The following is a 20,379-nucleotide window of genomic DNA, read 5'->3' on the forward strand; positions in this document are numbered from 1 at the left end:
AGCCTCAGATGAACATCAGTGGAGGTATGTCAACACAAATGACAATCCCGCAGATATGGCTTCCAGAGGTGTGAAAGTTAAAGCTTTCCTAAAGAAGGAAATGTGGGTGTACGGACCTCCGTTTCTTCTTGGTCCTCAGGAAGAGTGGCCTCAGAACCCTGATGGAGAAAAGAAAGAGAAGAGAGAAAGAAAAAAGAAGAAGAAGAAGAAGAAAAAAAAGAACGACAGAAATGGTCCAACTTCACCCCAGGAGACATCGTCGCCATTGTGGATGATTCAGCACCTCGCAACACCTGGTTGACTGGAAGGATTGTGGAGACCATGATGGACAAAAAGGGACTTGTACGTCAGCTTCGGATCAAGTCCAAGACCGGATTTCTGACCAGGCCCATCAACAAAGTCTGCCTACTACTGGAGGCAGAGGATCATTGACTGACCCAAACAAACTTTTGACCTCTTGACTTTGTTCCTGGAGACATGACTTTGACTAATCACTCTTTCTTTGGATTACAAATAATGAAGAAAGAAGATCAAGAAAATATATTTACTGTGTTGATTGTCATGTCAAATGTGTAATTATTATTTGAATTTGAAACATAATAATTAGGGGCCGGAATTGTAGGGGCCAAAATTGTTTATTTTGAAAAGTTATACACTTCCGTTTTGATTGACACATGTGGGTGTGGGTGTGGTTTATATACCAGGGCACTTGTGGCGGGCGAGGGTTAGGATACAAAGGGGGTTAGTGGCGCACCTGTTTTATTTTCTGTTTACCGTCAATTTATCGTCAACTTATCGTCAACAACGTCAAATAACCTTCAATTACAGCAGTTTATATTTTATTTGTTTATTTTCAACACCATCTACATGTTCTCATTCATCCGTTGTAATTCTGCCTTTCATTTATTAAACTCTTTAAACTATACTCATCACCGGAGTTGGAGATTTGTTTGGACGCGTAACTGCCTGGAGCCCATTAAGCCTCTTAGCGGCCTTTATTGGAGAGCAGTCGCTACACCATGTGTTAATTCACTACATATAGCCAACCATTTTAACCTTTTATCCATTTAGCATTAATCCATAACGTTACAGTTTTAAACCATGTATGCTTTATTTTTCAAATTCCCTTCTTGCTTGCTATATTTCTTGCACATTCATTTGCAGTGGTTACAACTGTAGTTACAACCTAGGTTAAAGGTGGGTAACTATTGGTGTTAATTTTTCTCACAATTATATATCTTTTGAATTAAATCACAATTTGTTTAGTTTTTTCGAGTTAAGTTTATTATTTGAGATTGTCACTGAAGTGTATACTGGTTGGGAATATCCACAACTTCAGTTTGCTTTACTTCCATAGCTACCAGCAGAGGGCAGTATAACTCATCCACTGAAGAAAACAACATGCCTACAACAAATGATTTGCTCCATAAAATAAAGACAGCACTTTACAGTGTCATTAACCAACTTTGTTTATTTCCCCAAAAGATTGTTCTAAAAGTGGCCTATTTCATGTTGTCCTTTCACCTGCCAAATATTCATCTCATCATTGAAATTCATGAAAAGACATTACAGCCATGCTAGTTACTACAGGAATTGACATTTACACTGTAGATTCTAGGATACTGTACTGTGGCTTTAGCATATAGGCAGAAACACACTATAGATGTTTAATAATAAAAAAAGACAATTGGGTTCCAAATCAAAACACCATGCAGCAAAAAGTGTGGCACATTTCAAATCATATGCCATATATAAAGTATTTAAAATTGTATCATGGCTTCGAATCAGTTCCTAGAAAAAAGGACACTTTTTAAAAAAACACTTTGACTCATTTTTGACCCATTATTAGAGCGAACAGAATTGCATGGTGGGCAGCCCCAGAAATGTTCTAATTTGGAACAAATAACACCAGAGATGAGAGAGCCTGAGCTGTCAGTCACTGAACGCATCTATCAAATTTGAGTAAATCTGATAAATGCAAATTATGACTGTTCAGTTACTGATGACTCCCATCTCTTTCTGACACCTGGCAATAAATACTTTGACAAACAGTTTTTTGCTCATTCTGACATCAAGAAATACTTGTTTTTTTAAATGTTAGTTTTCAGGAAAATTCTAAGGGAAGACGTACTGTATCTCTCACACTCTAAGAAAAACAATATTACTTTTAGAAACATGCACTGCATAAAAGACACCTGCCGAATACATGACATCAGAAACGGACTGAGAACTGTTTTCATCAGCAATCCAAAAAATGGCCATCCAAACTCAGGTTTTGTATTTGGCCTTAACATTTTTATTATTGGGACCAGACTTTTTGTATGGATTCAGCAAATGTCTTCAGCAGTCTTCAACCTAGTTGTAACCAAGGTTCAATAGAGAAAGAGAGGATTCACAGGCAGACGAAACAGCTGCAAGAGAACACACACACACACACACACACACACACACACACACACACACACACACACACACACACACACACACACACACACACACACACACACACACACACACGCACACACAAGCACACTTAACACACCCACACTGTCACAAAAAGGTAAAGGTAAAGCTGCAGCCCTCCCAACCTGAGAAAATGATTGTCAAGCATGCACACCACATACAAATTTAGTTACTTTCACAAAGTGTGGAAATTATCTATCAATTAGTCCATGGAGATGGTTTGATTCAGAATGACTTTGATACATTTTCAGAGGTTACAGAGAGAAGGAATGATAGCAATTGTAAAAAAACAACGAAAAAAAAGATGACATTTTTCTTTCTTTCTTTTTTTTTTACCAAAAGCAAACCCTGTTTAAGGTCTAGCTGTGTGTGTGTGTGTGTGTGTGTGTGTGTGTGTGTGTGTGTGTGTGTGTGTGTGTGTGTGTGTGTGTGTGTGTGTGTGTGTGTGTGTGTGTGTGTGTGTGTGTGTGTGTGTGTGTGCTTTTCAAACTAAATAATTGATCACATGGCAACGCTAGAATACAAAATAGATATAAGTAAAATCATCAATAATAACAATGAAGTGGTGCTATGGTTTTATACATAATATACACAAGTTAACAGTGATCTCTAGACGTTATTATCCATAGACTTGTCGTATGAGCAAAAGGCGCTAGGTCACAGTGGGTTTCACATTAGTTAACAATTTGGAACGGTAATGCTAGTTATACTCGTTGACCACAAGGGGGGTGGGCGAAATGTGTGAAAGGAGCTGGGATCTCTATAGGACTTTCTATCTGAAGATACCCACCACGATGTTGCCTTCAAGTCCCCGCCATGTGTGGGGACTTTTTTTTCCAGGTGTTGTGCTTGAAACCATGTCATATCGCTAGCTCAGTGTAGCACAGCAGCTAGGCTATAAAGGACTACAAGCGGTTTGTGTGTGTGTGTGTAGGCTATAGCTTTTAACAGAGAGAGATCATCAAGTCGCCGGGAGCCTCCAAAACAACGAAGGAAAGTGAAACTAGCTGCCAGTTGTCAACGCTTCATAAGCTTTGAGATGAAAAACAATGTTTGTACACGGCAATAACAGACTAAAGGGTCCATTAAGTAGCTACCCAAGCCATTCTGAAGAGAGTGCTTTTGTTAAAGGAACTGCTGGCTGCTGTAGGCAGTAGGGAGCACGGCATGACGGGTGATGTAGTCGCAGGGAGGCGTTTTCAGGTGAGTGTAGGTGCTGTACAATCCTGATCTCTCTCAATCTCTCTCATCTTTCTTCCATCCTGTGGTTGCCGTGCTACAGCGGCCCTTTGAACTGGTTCCCGGAGAGGTGCTGCCTGATGGACAGCTTTGATCCCGCTGCATCACCCAGCTTTCTCCACACCACCTGCAAGCACAAGCAGAGGGGAAAAGTTGAGTTGAGAAGGGGGGAAGAGAGAGAGAGAGAGAGAGAGTAGACAGGCAGACGTAGAGGCAAAGACTGAATGGCTAAAACTACTAGGGCTTTCTTCTTCAAGAGTGAGAAAACTTCAAATGCTCAGAGTTTGACTTTGAGCTGCAAAGACTACAAACGCACGCACGAACGCGCACACACACACGTGCACATACACATTACGGTGGAGTCATCGCTGAATCGTTGTCCTCTAAGATCCCACTGCGAGTGAGTAAGTGAGTGAGTGAGAGAGAGAGAGAGAGGCCCCCGGGGGACCCCAGTGATATAACAGAGGTACTATTGTAGAGCTCCCCAGATTCCTGGCCTGTCACATACCTCTGTAAGGGCCCAGATAGCCCGGGCTCTCGTTTTTTCTTTCTAATCAGCGGCCCCTTTTATCCCCGGACCGGGCCTTTCAGCACCGACATAGAAAAAGATGGAGGGAGATGAGAGGGGGAGAGGAGAGGAGAGGAAAGGAAGAATGGACTGGGAGAGTGCTCTTTTCCCTGCCCGCTCCAGTTCAGTTGAATTGCTCTGACAGCTCAACTACGTGCCTCTACTTATGGGGCTTCTAGTTTAGAAGTGAGTTGGCTCCGGAGCAGTGACAAGGGAGTGGGTGGAGGATAGAGAGGGGTATTGAGTGATGGAAAGAAAGAAAAAAAAAGAGCAAGAGAGAAAGCAAGGGGGAGCGCTGTGTCCGGGACACTGCTGCATGTGTCATTACCAACCAAACAAGTATAAATGAGGCTTCCTCATTAGGGAAAGCAGCTCAAAAAACTGACCTGATTTGCACCCAGAAGGGAATGGAGAGAAGAAGAGAGAAAGGAAAATGGACCGATGGAACATAAACAGGAACTTCATGGACACATGGCTCCTTTGTTAAACAGCAATGGTATAGCATATAGTTACAGTTTCTTTTGATTGCTAAACCACAGTGGGCACAACTGGAACGACAAGTGCAAAACTCTAACTACACTATGCACAGCAGCGGTTCATGTGGACCAAACTCTAGATCGTTTTTCATTGCTTAAACACAATTTTCAAAACTTTACACACTTATCTCATGGCTTAACCACAGCCTGCACAACACTGTGGATTTCTAGCACTTTGTTCAAATGCTAACCCACTGCTGTCACAACTGTAGACCACACATTCAAAACAGAATGGATATCAGCCTAGTGCATTTCAAACACTGCTGATTGCAATTTCAACTGAAACACTAAGAAGGTGTCTTGTTTTAGACTTGTTAGTGAACATACTGTACATACAGTATAGGGAAAGCTCAAAAATAGGAAGACAGGTTGTTGGAGGGAGAAGAGAAGCAGTGAGACTGGATGTGTGGAGGAAGACCTAGAAGACATTGAGCTGTAATTTCTGATGAAATACAGTAAGGGCTACACTGATAGACCCTGTTGTGAATCATGGTCCATCATTGAGAGAGGCAGGGTTGAGTGTGCAACGCAATCTGCAAAGATCTAAAGTTGCATCTGTAATACGAATTTTCAAGCAAACAAAAACGTAAGAGTTGCACCCTTACAGTAAATGACAACATTACAGGAATTGATTTCTGACTATATTACAATTATAGAATACTTACACAGATACATACTACATTTGGAAATGTTATCAATAAAATATACAGAATATGTATCTATTGAAGCAATTTCTGATTTTAATTTATTTTTGTTATCTAAAAAAATTTCATATGAAAGAATTTCACTCATTCATCAAAGAAAATATAACGCAATTTGTGTGAAGTAACTCAAATTATTCAAACTGTAGAGATTAAAAGTTTGTAATTTGTGTATTGCGGTTTGATGCCAGTGTTTATACTCTGAACATGTTCTGAGTGACAGTGTGTGTTATCTCAATGAGGCTGGTTCATAGTGTTTTCTGCACTGAGCCCATTTTGCAGGTGAAGTGAACTGTTCAGCTCCAGTGACTGTTGGTAGTGCAGACTGTAGTTAGAGTTTTGCACACTGAGCTACAGTTGTGCCCACTGTGTTTTAGCAATCGAAAAAAAACTGTAAAAGAAAAAGTGTAACAAGTTGTACTGCATTGACTAACAGCATTGACCATACTAACAGACCTGCCTACTTTCAATGTGAAAGAGGTGAAATGACTTTTATCCTAGCATGATGTAGGGAGGGATTCATATGATCACACTCTCACCTCGTGCCCTCCTTAGCTACTCCAAGGGAATAGGTTTTAGTGCTAGTGTTAGGGGGGACACCGGGAGAAGAATGGTCAGGGAGTTTACTATAGGGCCCGTGTTGCACTTACGTTGCACATCTCTCGCACAATGGCCTTCTCCTTTTCACTGAGATCGTCCTCGTAGTCTTCCGGCACCTGCTTGTCCAGGTTCTCGTGGACCTCCAGAACCTAATGGAGGACATAGTGGCGGATGAGTGTGTGTATTTGCGTGCTCTGAAGTCTCACTCAAGATGGCTGGACACATGGCTGTATTAATGCTAATAGGGGAGCGAAAAACAAAACGTTGCTCTTAAAAAAGTTACAGAGGTTTTTTTTTTTAACATTTTGGTAACTATCACGTTGTTATCATAACAAATACATGTCTTTTGAGTAGTTTCCCTTGAAATGTAATTTACAGAGCGAATATTATATTACCTTCATGGCGTGCACCACGGCCTCAGGCTTTTGGACGCAGGACAAGTAGCCTGTGGCAGGAGAGGACTCACTGTTTGGGAGACGGCCATTACCCTGGGGGGAGGGGGAGAAGAGAGTTGTTTAGTATTTTTTCCCACAGTGTAAAGGCAAATATGTGAGCGGGGTGTGGGCAGCATTGTATAATGTATTAACTCTAACAATATCACTTTTCCCAGTAGCGAGAAGTGTAAGGTATCACAAGTTTCAACATAGCGATGATATTAGTTGCTATTTCCAAAAATTGCTGCATTACTGTTTAAGAAAAGATGGTGGTGCTTTGGTTTGACCGTGCACAACTGTACTACCAAAGCCGGTATTGTTTTTCTTCCATGGCAGGCTATGATGTGTAGCACAGCACGTCAGGTCGGCCACTCTCCAAAAAGTAAAACAGAAAGGAGGGAGAGCTGGATACTTTCAATGGCTTAAACTTTGTCATTATTTAGAGTTTGTCTCAGTCAAAGATAGAAAAAAAACCTTGAAGTCCGTTGTAAACTTTGCGTGAGCCACAAAACCCTTTAATCAGTGGAAAAATACAACATTGAATCTATTGAAGCACAGCGATGATAAACTTACAAGTATAAAAAAAAACACTAGGGAAGCCTCTTCCTGTTCATTAATGTTGTATTAAAGTGTCTTTTGAAAGATTTGAAACAATAGTTATTCAAGGAACTATTTCGCATACCGTTAAACATGTCTTGGAAGCTCTATGAACATGTTTTAAACACTCATGCGGAAATGAGTGTGAATTCAAAAACGTTGCCAATTTTTTTTAAATAACTGTTGGAAAGCATGTACTTTGCCCCTCTCTGTAGCCTGTCATTCATGTCTCACTCATGACTAATGTTTCTCGTCATATCTGCTGCCAAACACAGTTTAACCCTGGAGTCAAACGAGCGCCAAGGCCACGAAGCCGCACATGTAAACAACACACTTCACTCAATCAGGGAAAAATACAGCAGGTTCTCCTTATCAGAGTGTACTTGCTTCCTGTGATTTAACAAAGAGAGATGTATTGTACTGTAGCACTGAAAATGCCATCACTTTCATCCAGACTCATATCGCCTCTCCTCCAACTCGTGTTTTTCACCCCCCCCCCTTTTTTTTGTTTTGTTGTTGCAACCGCCATGCAGCAAACCTCGGCCTTCTAGGTGTGCTTTACCTGCACAGTGTGATTTTAAACTGGTGTGATGGGAGCAGCCAGCCAAGAGGAGGGCCAGGGTAAGCTTGACTCATCATCCTACCCCCCCTCCCCCCCCGTTAGTTCCAGACACTGGTTCTCTGTTAGAGAGGACACAGAGATCTCTGGGACACACAATGGCGCCCATTCACTGTAACCTGGCATCGGGGCCCTGCATTAGACACAGTTCCGTGGCTTCAATTCTCCTGCTCGCCAGTGATGTTTTTTTTTTTTTTTTTGTCAGTTCCCTCCTCGCCCGCTGGCCCCATTTAGATGCCAGAATGAGCCCCACCACACAAACTACACTGATAGCAAAATAGATCAAATCATAATCCCACAGAGAGGCCAAGATGCATGTTGTTTGGTGCAACCGTCCATTCACAACATCAAATCTACAGTTATAAAAAAATAGATTTTTGCTTTCAGCAGCATTATTATGCAGAAATGTTAAGCTACATTTAAGACCATGCTAAAATAAATAGAAACAAGTGGCTGACTGGAATGTTAATCTAAAAACTGCAGGAACTTTATTTTGTAGTAGAATGCAAGATACATTAACATAGAAAAATCCTCTAGTGAAAAACACATTTCCCTCCTGTGTAAAGTGTGTTTGAGGTAACACATGTAACTCAATCTTCCATACAGCTCTCAAGCAGTGGACTTTTGAAGTCGGCACCATGTAAATCCCAGCCTCCTCTTGTGCTCTCTGTTGTGGGTTAAAGCTATTGTTTGAAAAATGTGTAAACAAATTGTGATGGCGTCGGGGGGGCCCAAGTTTTTTTTTCAAATATATTTTGCTTTGGAGCTGCGCAGTTAAGAAAAAGAAACAGATTTGGACACAGCCAAGCCCCGGGCAATGTTTATCGTTCATATGGATGTGCATTTGGGGATGACTTAGCAGGACGAGTGAAAGCAAACAATGTCAGAATCAATCAATTGTTTGAGCGTACAGAGTGTGAACCGACTGTTTGGAAGAATCATGCAGGCTGGCCACGCTTCCCTTTTTCTATCCATCTTTTCTTTTTACTTCTCCTCCTTTCTGTTTGGTTTGTTATCGGCAATCCCTTGCACGCACACTCACTGACCTGAAACCGGGCCCAACACCAGAGACAAAGGGACTAAATATAAAAGGATGAACTGATAGATAGGGATGGCTACACACAACAAAGAGTCCGGCTCGCTCGAAGTTCTGCCGATGTCATCTCTCATCTCCTCTCACTCTTTTTTTCTCCCTCTCTCCATCTTCCAACGAGGGCTTGCTGTAACACGCGGGTGAACTCGGGCCACGTTACAGCTAAACATGGGAAAGTCTTCGTGAACTTGTCATGACAACAAATCCATCAAGAGAAGAGGAAAAACTCTAATATGTTGTTTTTTGTGCCGCGTGCACCTGATTTTACGCCGTCATATCGTCAGCTTAATAAAGTCTGTTTGCTGGAAGCCAGGCTACCTAGCAGTGACGTCAAAGACTTCAGGGGGTCTTGTCAGCACCGAGCCAAAATTCCCAGCCTCAAGTCAATATCATGACCTCGGTTTTCATTTTAAAGTGCACTTTGAAATGAAACCAGACAATAAACCAGCTGTATATCCCTTCCCCTGCGTGGAAAGACCTCTCGTGGAGTCGAGCTTCATGGACATTATTGACCGACACAAACCATTTCAAGAAGTTGCGAGGTGGCTCAGAGCGCAGTCAGCCTGCGACTCATGACAAAATATTGATTTTTTTTTTGTTCAAGGCAAGATTTAGTCCTCTGGTTAGTGACATAGCCCTGCTCCGACCTTCCTTTAAGCCGTCAGAAAACAATTACCCAGCCTCTTGCTCCCCAGACACTGGCAGGGTCAGGGGTGGTAGTGGAATGTAGCAGATTATTGCTTTCATAGGGGGATTCAGTTGAAACAGGCTCCGGGGGGGAAAGGGAGCCGTAGGGGTCCATATATTGAAGGAAGAGAAGAGAAATGAGGTATGACTCTTCTTGATTTTCAATCCTTGTCTCTCTCTGTCTGAGTTTCTCTTCTCCCTCCTTTCTTTTCCCTGTCCGTCTCATCACCCCATGCCCTCATTTCACTCTCTTTCTGTTCTTCTGTCTTCTTTCTACCAAGATATGTATGTGCGTGTGTGTGTGTGTGTGTGTGTGTGTGTGTGTGTGTGTGTGTGTGTGTGTGTGTGTGTGTGTGTGTGTGTGTCTGTGTCTTTTTCGCTTCCTGTCATGTGTAAAAGAAAGAGCGGGGTCGTCTGAGGAGGTTATAATTGGAGAGTTAAAAGAAAAGTGAGTTAGAGCTGACTTGAATTGATTCCACTTCAGAGGCACCGGCACCATCTTCCCTACAATTAAGCGTGTGCGTGCGTGCGTGTGCTTGTGCGTGTTTTTGTAACAGCCTCTTGGGTACTGACCATGTGCATTGCATCCTGGCGCTGGGGCAGTGAGGACAGCTGGGACTCGGAGTGGTAGAGGGTCTTTCCCTTCCTCAGGGCACGAAGGTCACCTGGGTTGCAATGCTGAGCACAAACAAGCACGCACAAACACACACACACACAAAACAGAGATACAAGTACAATCAAAGTTATTAATCCAATCCAAAAAAGATGATACACACACATTTTCACACACATTTCAAAACTCTTGCAGTTGCAGTTTTCCGTCATTGCAGTCAACATCATAATTCAATTTACCTGAAGACATAACTTTATATTATAAAAACTGCAACATGTATATCTGTACAGTAAAATACAGTTATTTGTATCAGCAAACTTATTCAGGCTGGTGATTGTATCGATATTTGACATACGCAATGAGCTCCTAAAATATGTTTATTTAAGAATAATGATCCAGATATGTACATTTGCAAACATAAAAGGTGTAGTTTAAACAAATAATTCAAATCAATTTTCCGAGTTGATTTTCGCTTGAATGATCCGACATCTCTCCGAGGTTCTCTCCTCCTCCTACACTGTCACCTGCTGCACTCTCACAGTCACCCTTACGTCAAGGCTTCATTAGTGAAGCTGGGTTTTTTGTTATTTATAAGTCGAGGCTTGCTACATAAATGGCACTTCAGCGCCCTGGGCTGAAAGAGGATGCGTCATCGTCTAGGGCCATTTACGCAGGGGACAGAGGGACTAAGATGTGTCCTCATGAGCAGCCAAAGACCAGTGGTTCCTGGGGGCGGTAACATGCCTGTAGCATAGGAATGGATAGGGCAGGAGCACAGCCACAACACCGTTTTCTTATGACATTTCTCATGTCACGCTGCAGTCTTCCCTCGGCGCCAGGCGTGGCGTGCAAACACACGTGATGTGTGCATGCGCTCGGGCAAATACAAAATAGCCCAGTTTGCGTCTGTGTATATGCGTGGACATTGTGCTGCGTTTTCTTCCTCTGTATTATTTCTGTGTCCCACACACACACACACACACACACACACACACACACACACACACACACACACACACACACACACACACACACACACACACACACACACACACACACACACACACACACACACACACACACACACACACACACACACACACACACACACACACACACACACACACACACACACACACACACGCTCGGCCACATGCACAAACAAAGCTATAATCAGCATTCCCCTTGTCTTGTCTGTCCTTTGATGTTTCCCCTGCTCCTCTCCCAGCTTATTATCCTGCTAGTCCTCCTCTAACCTTTCACTATCTTTCCCTCGGCACTCCTTGATCTATCCTTTGGGTTTCCGTATGCATGCCCTGTGTTCTGTGCCTTTTACTAAGATGTCTTTGGCATTTCTCCGGGCTTTGTGTCAGCGAGCTGATGCCCTAAATGCCCTAAATCTGGAGAGAAAAAAACATCTGTCTAATGAACGAGAAAACCTCACATGGTTTTCTATCATTTAAAGCTATAGTACGTAACTTATTTCGCCCCCCTGAGGTATTGATACAACATTGTTGTAACAACAATATTAACAGCACAGGGGGAAGCCTTCGGTGATCGCGTATGGCTTTTTTAACTTCTGCTGTACGTCCAGTTTGTAAACGCTGCCATACTGACAAATACAGAGAGTTTTGTGGAGCTGATAAGCTTAATCAACTTTGTGTCAACTACTTTAGAGATGGCTCGAATGTGCCCGACATTCATTTGCATGAAAAGGTGACGCATTTATAGCTTTAAAGGTGATTCTTGACAAGCTAATGCTAGCCTCACAAACAAAACCAACAACACTTTTTTTTTCCTTCCTGAGTCGACCTTTACCGTCGAGACCAACAAAGCTATTTGTGTGCCAGACAGCCGGGGACAGTTGACCCTCTGCAGTCTTCTTGGCCTAAAACTCAGGCCCCTCCATCTTTCCATCCATCACTATGTTATTGGTGTTGACGGGGAGAAGCTGTGGACGTCACGCAGCACTTCCTGTTTGAGTTATGAGGGGTCGTCAGGGGCGATGCTGCCTTGACACAAGGGTAGACAGAGTAGCAGCATCCTTCTCGAGTGCTGTGTTGCAATGAGTTCAATCCTGACTTACCTGTGCTATAAACTCTAAAGTCTGTCAATTTGAAACCATGTTCCAATCCTTCCTCTTTAAGCCCATCTGATTGTTCAGTCAACACATCAGTCACACTGTAACCTTGACACGGAATAAGCTACATTTCATTAACCTCCCTACGTTCACTGGACCCTGCTGTGCTGCTGTGTCCACTCTTACAAAATGAGCTCAATTTGTCGGCAGTAAAACGGACAGGGCTTCATCTGAATCTGTCCTTATAAATCATTCAATTTCGCACTGAGCACTTACACGTTAATGATGAGGTGGGAGTGAGCATGTAGGGAAGACTCACACCTCAGTGACTTAACAGAGATAAGTTAACGCTTGAAAGCCAAGGGAGATCCGTGTGGGAGAAGAGTGAATTGTGTAGGCCTACGCGCATGTGGCCGGGCACGTTTTGAGCATGAGCGAGTGCATGACGTGAACAGTCACCTGTTTTGCTCATTGTGCTCACACCTGTGCTGTGCGAGCCCTTTAGAAGCGTAATGTTCACCGTGGGACCTTGTCGTTAACTCCCTCCCCTCTTTAGAAGGCTTCAGTAAAAAGCCTTGAGCCGAGCCGGTCTGGAGGGTCAACATTCCAGCGATAAGACGCCATTGTTTCCCTTCTACCCTCGAAACTAGTTCCACTGGGTCAGTTTCATAACACAGGAAGTTAGGCAATATGTCTCAACTGAGGCGACTAATCCATTGTAACAATTCCACCAGCTAGTATTACAACACATCAGTGAGAAGGTTATTACATAAGAGTCCAATTACACAGGACCCCCCCCCCCCCCTCCCTTATTTACCCTAAACACTTCAGTTTACATTACCAGTCTTAGGGTTGAATGGAAAGGAAAGTTTAATAATGACACAGGCGTGATGTTTTTCAGACTTCAGACAGATATTGCGTCGTTCTTCAGTTGCACTCACACACCTTCTGCATTATTGATACCTGGATCCACCTGTGTGGCCCCCTGCAGCTTAAATTATTCAGCCCCACAAGACGACATGCCAAGACAAGCGTGTGTCATTTACGCACCAAGACACAATGAAGCAAATCATTCACCTCTCGTACCCAGCACAGACTGCGCCATGCAGAAAAGCTCCAAGGTAAAAGAGAAAGGCTTTCCTGCCGAGATTTGAAGCTACAGACAAGCAGGGGCCGTCCGTGCTCATTCATTAGCATAGCATGCTAGCAGCGCATAACAGGGACTGGACAAGGAAGCTGCACCTCTACCATATATATCAATACATCTACAAGGTGAAGCAACATTAATTGGTATTGGATAGAGCCACGCTAGCCGTTTCTCCTTTCCTCCTTTTTCAAGTCTTTATACTAAGCTTAGCTAACGAAATCTAGCAGGCATCCAGAGTTCATTTATGTTTGCATACGGCAGTTGGCAGTAACTACTCCTTTAAACGTAAGCATAGAGCTGATTTAGCTCTTTGTGCGACAGTGTCAAAATAAATCCAGCATTATACAATTCAACGTTACTGCAACTTGTTGGCTGCATTGTAGCAGGTGCCGCTTTCATTGTGTCCATCCTTCCGCTGAAGAAAAAGCGGTAAGCTCATAGCTGAGGAGAAAGTCCCACCACCAAACAGATAAAAGAGTGAATAGGGCAGAAGAGGCTCGACCGATTGATCAGCGGACAAACAGTGAAGTTTCAGGGAAGTTTTACCTTTTTGGTCTGTATCTGGGATAAACTATACCGGCTATTAGCCTAGGGAGAGAAGAAAATGTGTATTGGTTCAGTATGTTGTTATCATTGTCTATAACCAACTGCAATGGCAGCAACTGTACAAAAAAAAGAAAAAAAACACTTCAAAATGTGAAAAGGGACTATTATTGGAGCAGGTTCATACTCCTCCTATTATATGTCTTCTGACTGCTTTGAGACAATGTGAAGCATCTCATTGTGCACAGTTGAGTGCTAATGACGTGTATAATTAAGGTTATTCATATCAGTGATTCCAGCCTACACTCTTCTGCCTACATATAAATCTGTTGGAAGATAATTGGGCAAAGAAAAAAAAGATCACTTGAAAATGAAAAAGTCATTTCAAGTGTGAGATTTGGCCGTCTGCCATCTGACTTGCGTTCAAATGAACTGAATCAAATGAACGATACAGAACAAATGAGATTTATAAAAAAAGGCAACAATGTGTGAATATTTAACAGTAATTAATGAGCCATAACTTTTTTTAACATTTGACTTTTTCACATATAAATCCCACTCGTCTGGGAGTGTGTGTATGTAACGCATGCTCCCCACCTGCAGACTGTCATGAACTCCAAGTGAACCAGACCAGAAATCCACCCTCCTCCTCTTCCTCATCACACTCCCACTCACTCCCTACCTACTCATCTCAACCCTCCTTCACTCCATCCCTTTAACATTTTTGGAAGAGGTCAGAGCAAGGTCAACCTTTAGGGAGAAATACTTTTGCTCTGTCACAGTCACTTAATGCCTCTTTCCGCCTCTCATCTCTCCTCCGCTCTCCCACAGTCCGCCTCGGGGGCTAGCATCACTGCTCCGCCACAGAAACTTACTGACTCCCTATGAATTAAACATGGTTAAACATGTTCTCCAACTAAACAGGCAGGCTGCTGCTGCTGTTGTTGTTGTTGTGAGGGGGCGGCTTCACTTTATCTCATCACAGCTGTCACCGCTTCACGTTCAAATCAAGTGTTTGAGCTTGAAAGTTGCACTAGACTACAGGATGTTGAGTGAAGGCAAAAGTTCAAATTGTACCAGGCTACAAGTGGCGCTGCACACCAATATTTACATGTGCGACAAGGAATGGCGTCCGTATGCGTGTGTGGCTCACCTGTGTGAGGAGCTTTGTGTTGTCGTCCTCGAGGATCCGCACTTTGGTCTCCAGCTGCCTGATGTAGTTGGAGGAGGGATCTGAAAGGAGAGACAGAGAGAGAGGAAGGAGAACTGATTAGCATTTCAAAGAGCTCGGACGGAAACCGTGCAGGGAACGGCCACTGGAGCAAAAGGAGAGCATAGCTAGAGATGAAAAAGAATAACATGGTGTTGGACTTTGAATGACCCAATAAGCCATATGATTCTCAAAACCACTCTTGACTTCATATGATTATTTTGCAAACCCAAATTCAGTACGCAGAAGTTCGCATGTTTTCTGTCGTATGGACTTCTTGTTGTGAATTAGATTACATTTGAAATCAGTGTAAAAACATGAGGTATCCCGATTGACAGAAAAGTCATTTGAGTAGGGCATGCAATGAAGTGTTACTTTCATTATGGTTCTACCTGTCGATTATCAGCACGATTATCCCATTATTTTAGCCTAACGTAACATTTTAGCAAACTGACAAATGCCGGTCCTTATTTCCCCAAAAAGTATTGCAAATGACAAAATCGCACAAAACTCCCAAATTTCCTTCAAATCCTTTTGAGGAACTACAAATCAAATATTTAGCATGCATCTCGTAGCGTGAGTCATACATCATTTTAAACTGTTAAAAGAATAAAGGGACTCTGGGGGCGCCCTTAGCTCAGTTGGTAGGGCGTCCCCCCCATGGGCCTCGGCCAGCAGCGGACCCGGGTTCGATTCCAGCCCGCGGTCATTCTCAGCATGTCACTCCCCTCTCTGCCCCATTTCAACTCTGTCTCTACACTATCAATAAAAAGCATAAAAATGACAAAAAAATATCTTAAAAAAAAAAAAAGAATAAAGGGACTCTAGTGTTATTCTGCAAATCCATCCACCCTGTGTATAGTACTAGGTAGAAAAGGCCCTCATGTGCTACACAAAACTATAGCTGCAGCCGGATGTCAAGGGTCAAGCACTGTGCGTTCCCACCCAGATTAGCAGTGCTTGACCTAACTTTTGACCTCATACTTGACTGGAGACATTTCCCAGTCGGGCCCACATTCTCCTTTGCCTGCTCAAATATCATTGTTATATTGGAGGTTTACGGTGCAAAAACTGCTGTAAACACAAACCGTGGCCTAATTGCTCCTCAGAGATTACCTCAAACGGTTGTCGAGCAGCATTCTGCATTAACATGAATCAACTGTAGCGAGTTCAAACCAGGGACAGGAGCTGTGTGTGTGTGTGTGTGTGTGTGTGTGTGTGTGTGTGTGTGTGTGTGTGTGTGTGTGTGTGTGTGTGTGTGTGTGTGAGAGAGAGAAGAGTGAAGGTGTAGTTCGACTCAGTAGGTGGCAACGGAGCCTGCTATCTAAAAAAAAGGCATGTTTAATTTACAGTGAGATCAAAGCCGAGGTGCGAACACAGGAAGCGCACTCTGGCAACTTATAGGCCTTTCACACCAAAATGAACCAAGAGTCAGTTCCAGGCTGGTGTTGGGGTCAGTTCAAAACTGGTTACAGCCTTATCCCAGTTATGAACCGGTTGGTTTCACATCGACCGGAGACAGCCATGGAGCCGGCAAGAGAGCAACGTCATGACGTCACTGTAAACGTGTGTGTACGTCACCCGACGCCGCTGCTCTTGTGGCTAACGCTAAAGCTACCGCTAGCTTTAAGCACAACAACAGCGGCGAATACGTCTTATTTTTACACTTGTTGGCTCTCGCTTTGCTTTCTTAAGCAAACAGGACCCATACAGCGTATTCTCGCCGGTCAATTTGATCGCTACGTTCGGTAATTATGTTATGTTTACGTCTCGTAGTAGCGGTGTTTTTAAATATGGCGGGCATGAGGTTTGAGTTGCTCTGGTTGGTCAGGATAATCCCTCCCCCAACCGTTCGCGCAAGCAGTTCTTATCAAACCCTGCTCAATCCTGGGGTATGAGTTCCCCCGGTTTTTACGGCCCGGAGCAGGCTCTCTGGCGGTGTGAAACCAAAACACTGGCTCTAACTCCGAACAAGCCCAGAACTAGCTCCGATTTTGCGGCGGTGTGAAAGGCCTATTAGCGGGGAGCTCAGCACAGTATGAACACAGCTTTACTTTATTTTGTTTTCTAAGTGGAAGCTGGCGCAGAGAGACTGATAGATAGGCAGACAGAGTTATGGGGAGATGGGCGGGGAGGCTCATGATTAAACTCCTCGGTTGAATTAAGATTCATATGAGAAGTAACTGCTGTAGGGTGCCACACACGCACACACAGACACCTCATTGCATCCGACCCTAACCAGCCCGTGTTATTCATGTAACCTAGTTGAGCAGCCCTTTGCAGCCAGGGGGCGCTGTTCTGCAGAAATCCAACATTCAAAACAAACACTCAATAGCAGCCTGGATTCTGTATGTTTGCAAAGACAGACAATAACTCCTCCAACCTTATTTGGCAAATAGGTCAACATACAATATGTTTATAATTAATATAAAAAGGTATATTGGAAATGTTTATAGGGTATGGAAACAAGGTTGACATTTATAGCTAGGTGTATGTCTGATGCTTACCTGGCTTTCTAAAGATGTTGTGTTTCAGAAAATAATTATTCTAAGGTGTGATTTATACTTGGTTTTACAGAGCCCTCCCTCTGACTTCAGTCCAAATGCTCCATATGTTGGATCGACTTGAAACCTTCCAGCCTTAGTTCAATAACATGGTGACGGAATGGATTATGACAAACAAATCTGATTACTGGCCAGCTGCCTATAAACACAAGGGTTGGAAGCATATAGTTTATGGCTGCTTTTACCCAGTTGCTTCACATAACTTGGTTTCCCTTTGTGCGCACATGATACAAAGTGAGGCGTACAATGTGTACTAATGTAATACACTTAAAATGTCTCCTCTTGTTTAAGTTACATAAATTCCACCGAATTAATATTGGCACATAACTTGTATTTGAAAAAAATAAAAAAAACTACCAAATCCAACATATTTGCACGTGCACATCACTGATCCTTCTCCCCAAAAAAAACCCTGAGAGGTAAACAGGCAAAGCCTATCCAGTACAAGCCCCCCCTGCCCCCCTGGTGACTTTTTCTAGTTGGCTCCAGTGCAGACAGCGCTATCAGCCGTCTGGTTGGTTGGAACGACGGATCGGACAGCTAGAGGAGGACTGCAGTGGCCAGAGCTGATAATCCTCTGTTCCTCCCTTGTGACCCTCTAATCTGCATTTATCTGCTGGCCTGACCTGCGGCCAGATCTCAAGCCGATTAGGATGAAGGCTCCTCGCCCCCCTTCGCTCATCACCGGCACGCTCCAACAACACAGAACTAGGAGAGGCCTCAGAAAGAAGGGGAGGGGCAAAAAAAATCATGTCCATCGCATTTTCCCTCTTCCCCCCCTTGGTTGCGTGTGTCTGTGTGTTTAGATTACTTGCAAAAAAGATTGAGATCTCGCCGTCAGTAGTAATCCAATAAACTCAGCCATCTGAGTCTGTCGGGCTTATTTTTAATTTTTTTTATCGCCTTAAAACTAATTAAAACCGGAATCGAGATAAGCAATCAAAGGCAAATATCGATACGTAGGTAAGGCAGGCAGTAGTACTCTAGTTTGACTGGAGAAACCAAGAGTTGGCCCGACAGTGAAGAATCCCATTGTCGTGAGCCGTCGTAACATAGCAAAGCACCATGCATCCGTTGCCTTCCCCATGGTTAAACCCTTCATGCGTTAAGGGGGGGGCGGGGGGGTGCTGGTTAAATTCCAGAGCGCATCACACGTATCCTGCTTTAATATGCGCAGATCTGCTGTGGGAACATTCAGGATCACACAACGTGCACAACACCTCCCACACACACACACACACACACACACACACACACACACACACACACACACACACACACACACACACACACACACACACACACACACACACACACACACACACACACACACACACACACACACACACACACACACACACACACACACACACACACACACACACACACACACACACAGGGATCTGCAGGGAGAATCCAGCCGTCACCCTCTCTTTAACACCCTTGCACCAGAGAGTCATCCTGTAGGGAGAATGGGCCAGGCAATTAAACCGTTCCCTGTCCACCCTCCCTTGGGCTTGACAGATACTCTCCTCAATGCTCCTCCATGTAGCCAGGAGAAAAAAAGAAGAGATCACACAACGGTTGTGTAGCCGCGGCTAAATAACCCTGCAAAAACTCAGCACTGCATACACCCTTTTACACAAAACAAGCACCCAGGGAGAAGCCGTTATTACTTATGCATAACCTGAATGGGATCTTAAAAGCTGGTACAAGTGAGTACAAGGCGCTGTGAAGTATAGCGGGGCCGGGGGAAGGTAAAAAGTGTCCAAATAAGCAATAAAATATACAGAGAGAAGAGAGAAGGGGGAACTTTATCCTTACAATGCACAAGTGGAGCTATTTTTACCCCCTGCACAAGTGTTGTTTACCCAATGAACCCAAGGCATTTGAGAGCTCTTGATGTGAGAGCATGCATGATGTGTGTGTATCTGTGCGCGCGCGGGACAAAAGGGGAGACGTAGACTACAGTGGCACAGAGTCCGTCCCCCTTCCCTCTCTGCGCGTCGCCTCGTATCACGTCAGTGTCGCCCGTGACCCATTTCCAGCGGCCGCTCCCTCCTTAACTCCGCTCTCCCGTTTCAATACAGGCCGCTTCGCCTTGACGTCTTTGTCCACTCAATTGATTTACTGCCTTTCAAAAGTGTACACAAATATTTTGGAGTCGATTCCATTGGTGTACTTCGTTGTTGTTGTTTTTTCATTCCCTTTATCAGATAAGTGAAACAGAATTAAAGCCAAGCTCCCCAAAAAAGAAAAGAAAAAAAAGACGTGGCGCAATCCCCCGAAAGGTCCTGACCTCAACTGCTCCTTCTATGTGTCCTACTGTGCTCCAAACATCCCATGATCCCCATCTGTCCATTACAGCTCACTTTGCCGTGCCACAGTAACTCAGCATTGCATAGTTTTCTTCAGCTACTTGGAGGGAAGCGCAATTCTCTTCCGTCAAACATGCAAATGAAAAAACCACAGCAGGACTAAACACTGCATAGGAATGTGTTGGTGCAAAAGACAGAATGTGTAAATATTTTCATCATAAGCCTGAAAGTTTATTCTTACAAGTGTAAGCTCCTGAACTACCAAATCACATGTACATTATGTGTTGACGATGATGTTCCTTCCATTTCCACTTTGCCTTGACATCTGCACATGTTCTTCTCTCCCTCTGTCGTGCCTTCTATACAT

At 43.6% G+C, this 20,379-nt stretch overlaps 1 protein-coding gene across 2 annotated transcripts in view; it reads right to left on the minus strand.

Annotated features, from left to right (window-relative positions):
- Positions 1-2,826: 2,826 nt before the first annotated feature.
- ccdc85cb (coiled-coil domain containing 85C, b) overlaps positions 2,827-20,379 on the minus strand; it is a 40,832-nt gene continuing 23,279 nt past the window's right edge. Inside the window, exons 2-7 of one of the 2 annotated variants that reach the window (XM_080047373.1) lie at positions 15,074-15,153; positions 13,924-13,965; positions 10,111-10,215; positions 6,503-6,595; positions 6,158-6,256; positions 2,827-3,829 (exon numbers count right to left, since the gene is read on the minus strand). In XM_080047373.1, the coding sequence (XP_079903499.1) occupies positions 3,740-3,829; positions 6,158-6,256; positions 6,503-6,595; positions 10,111-10,215; positions 13,924-13,965; positions 15,074-15,153 (509 nt within the window). In that variant the 3' untranslated portion in view covers positions 2,827-3,739. The remainder of the gene's footprint in view (positions 3,830-6,157; positions 6,257-6,502; positions 6,596-10,110; positions 10,216-13,923; positions 13,966-15,073; positions 15,154-20,379) is intronic. The other variant, XM_080047374.1, reaches the window with a different exon arrangement.

Source organism: Ammodytes marinus (genome assembly GCF_949987685.1).
Source record: "Ammodytes marinus genome assembly, chromosome: 19".
Lineage (NCBI taxonomy): Eukaryota > Metazoa > Chordata > Actinopteri > Uranoscopiformes > Ammodytidae > Ammodytes > Ammodytes marinus.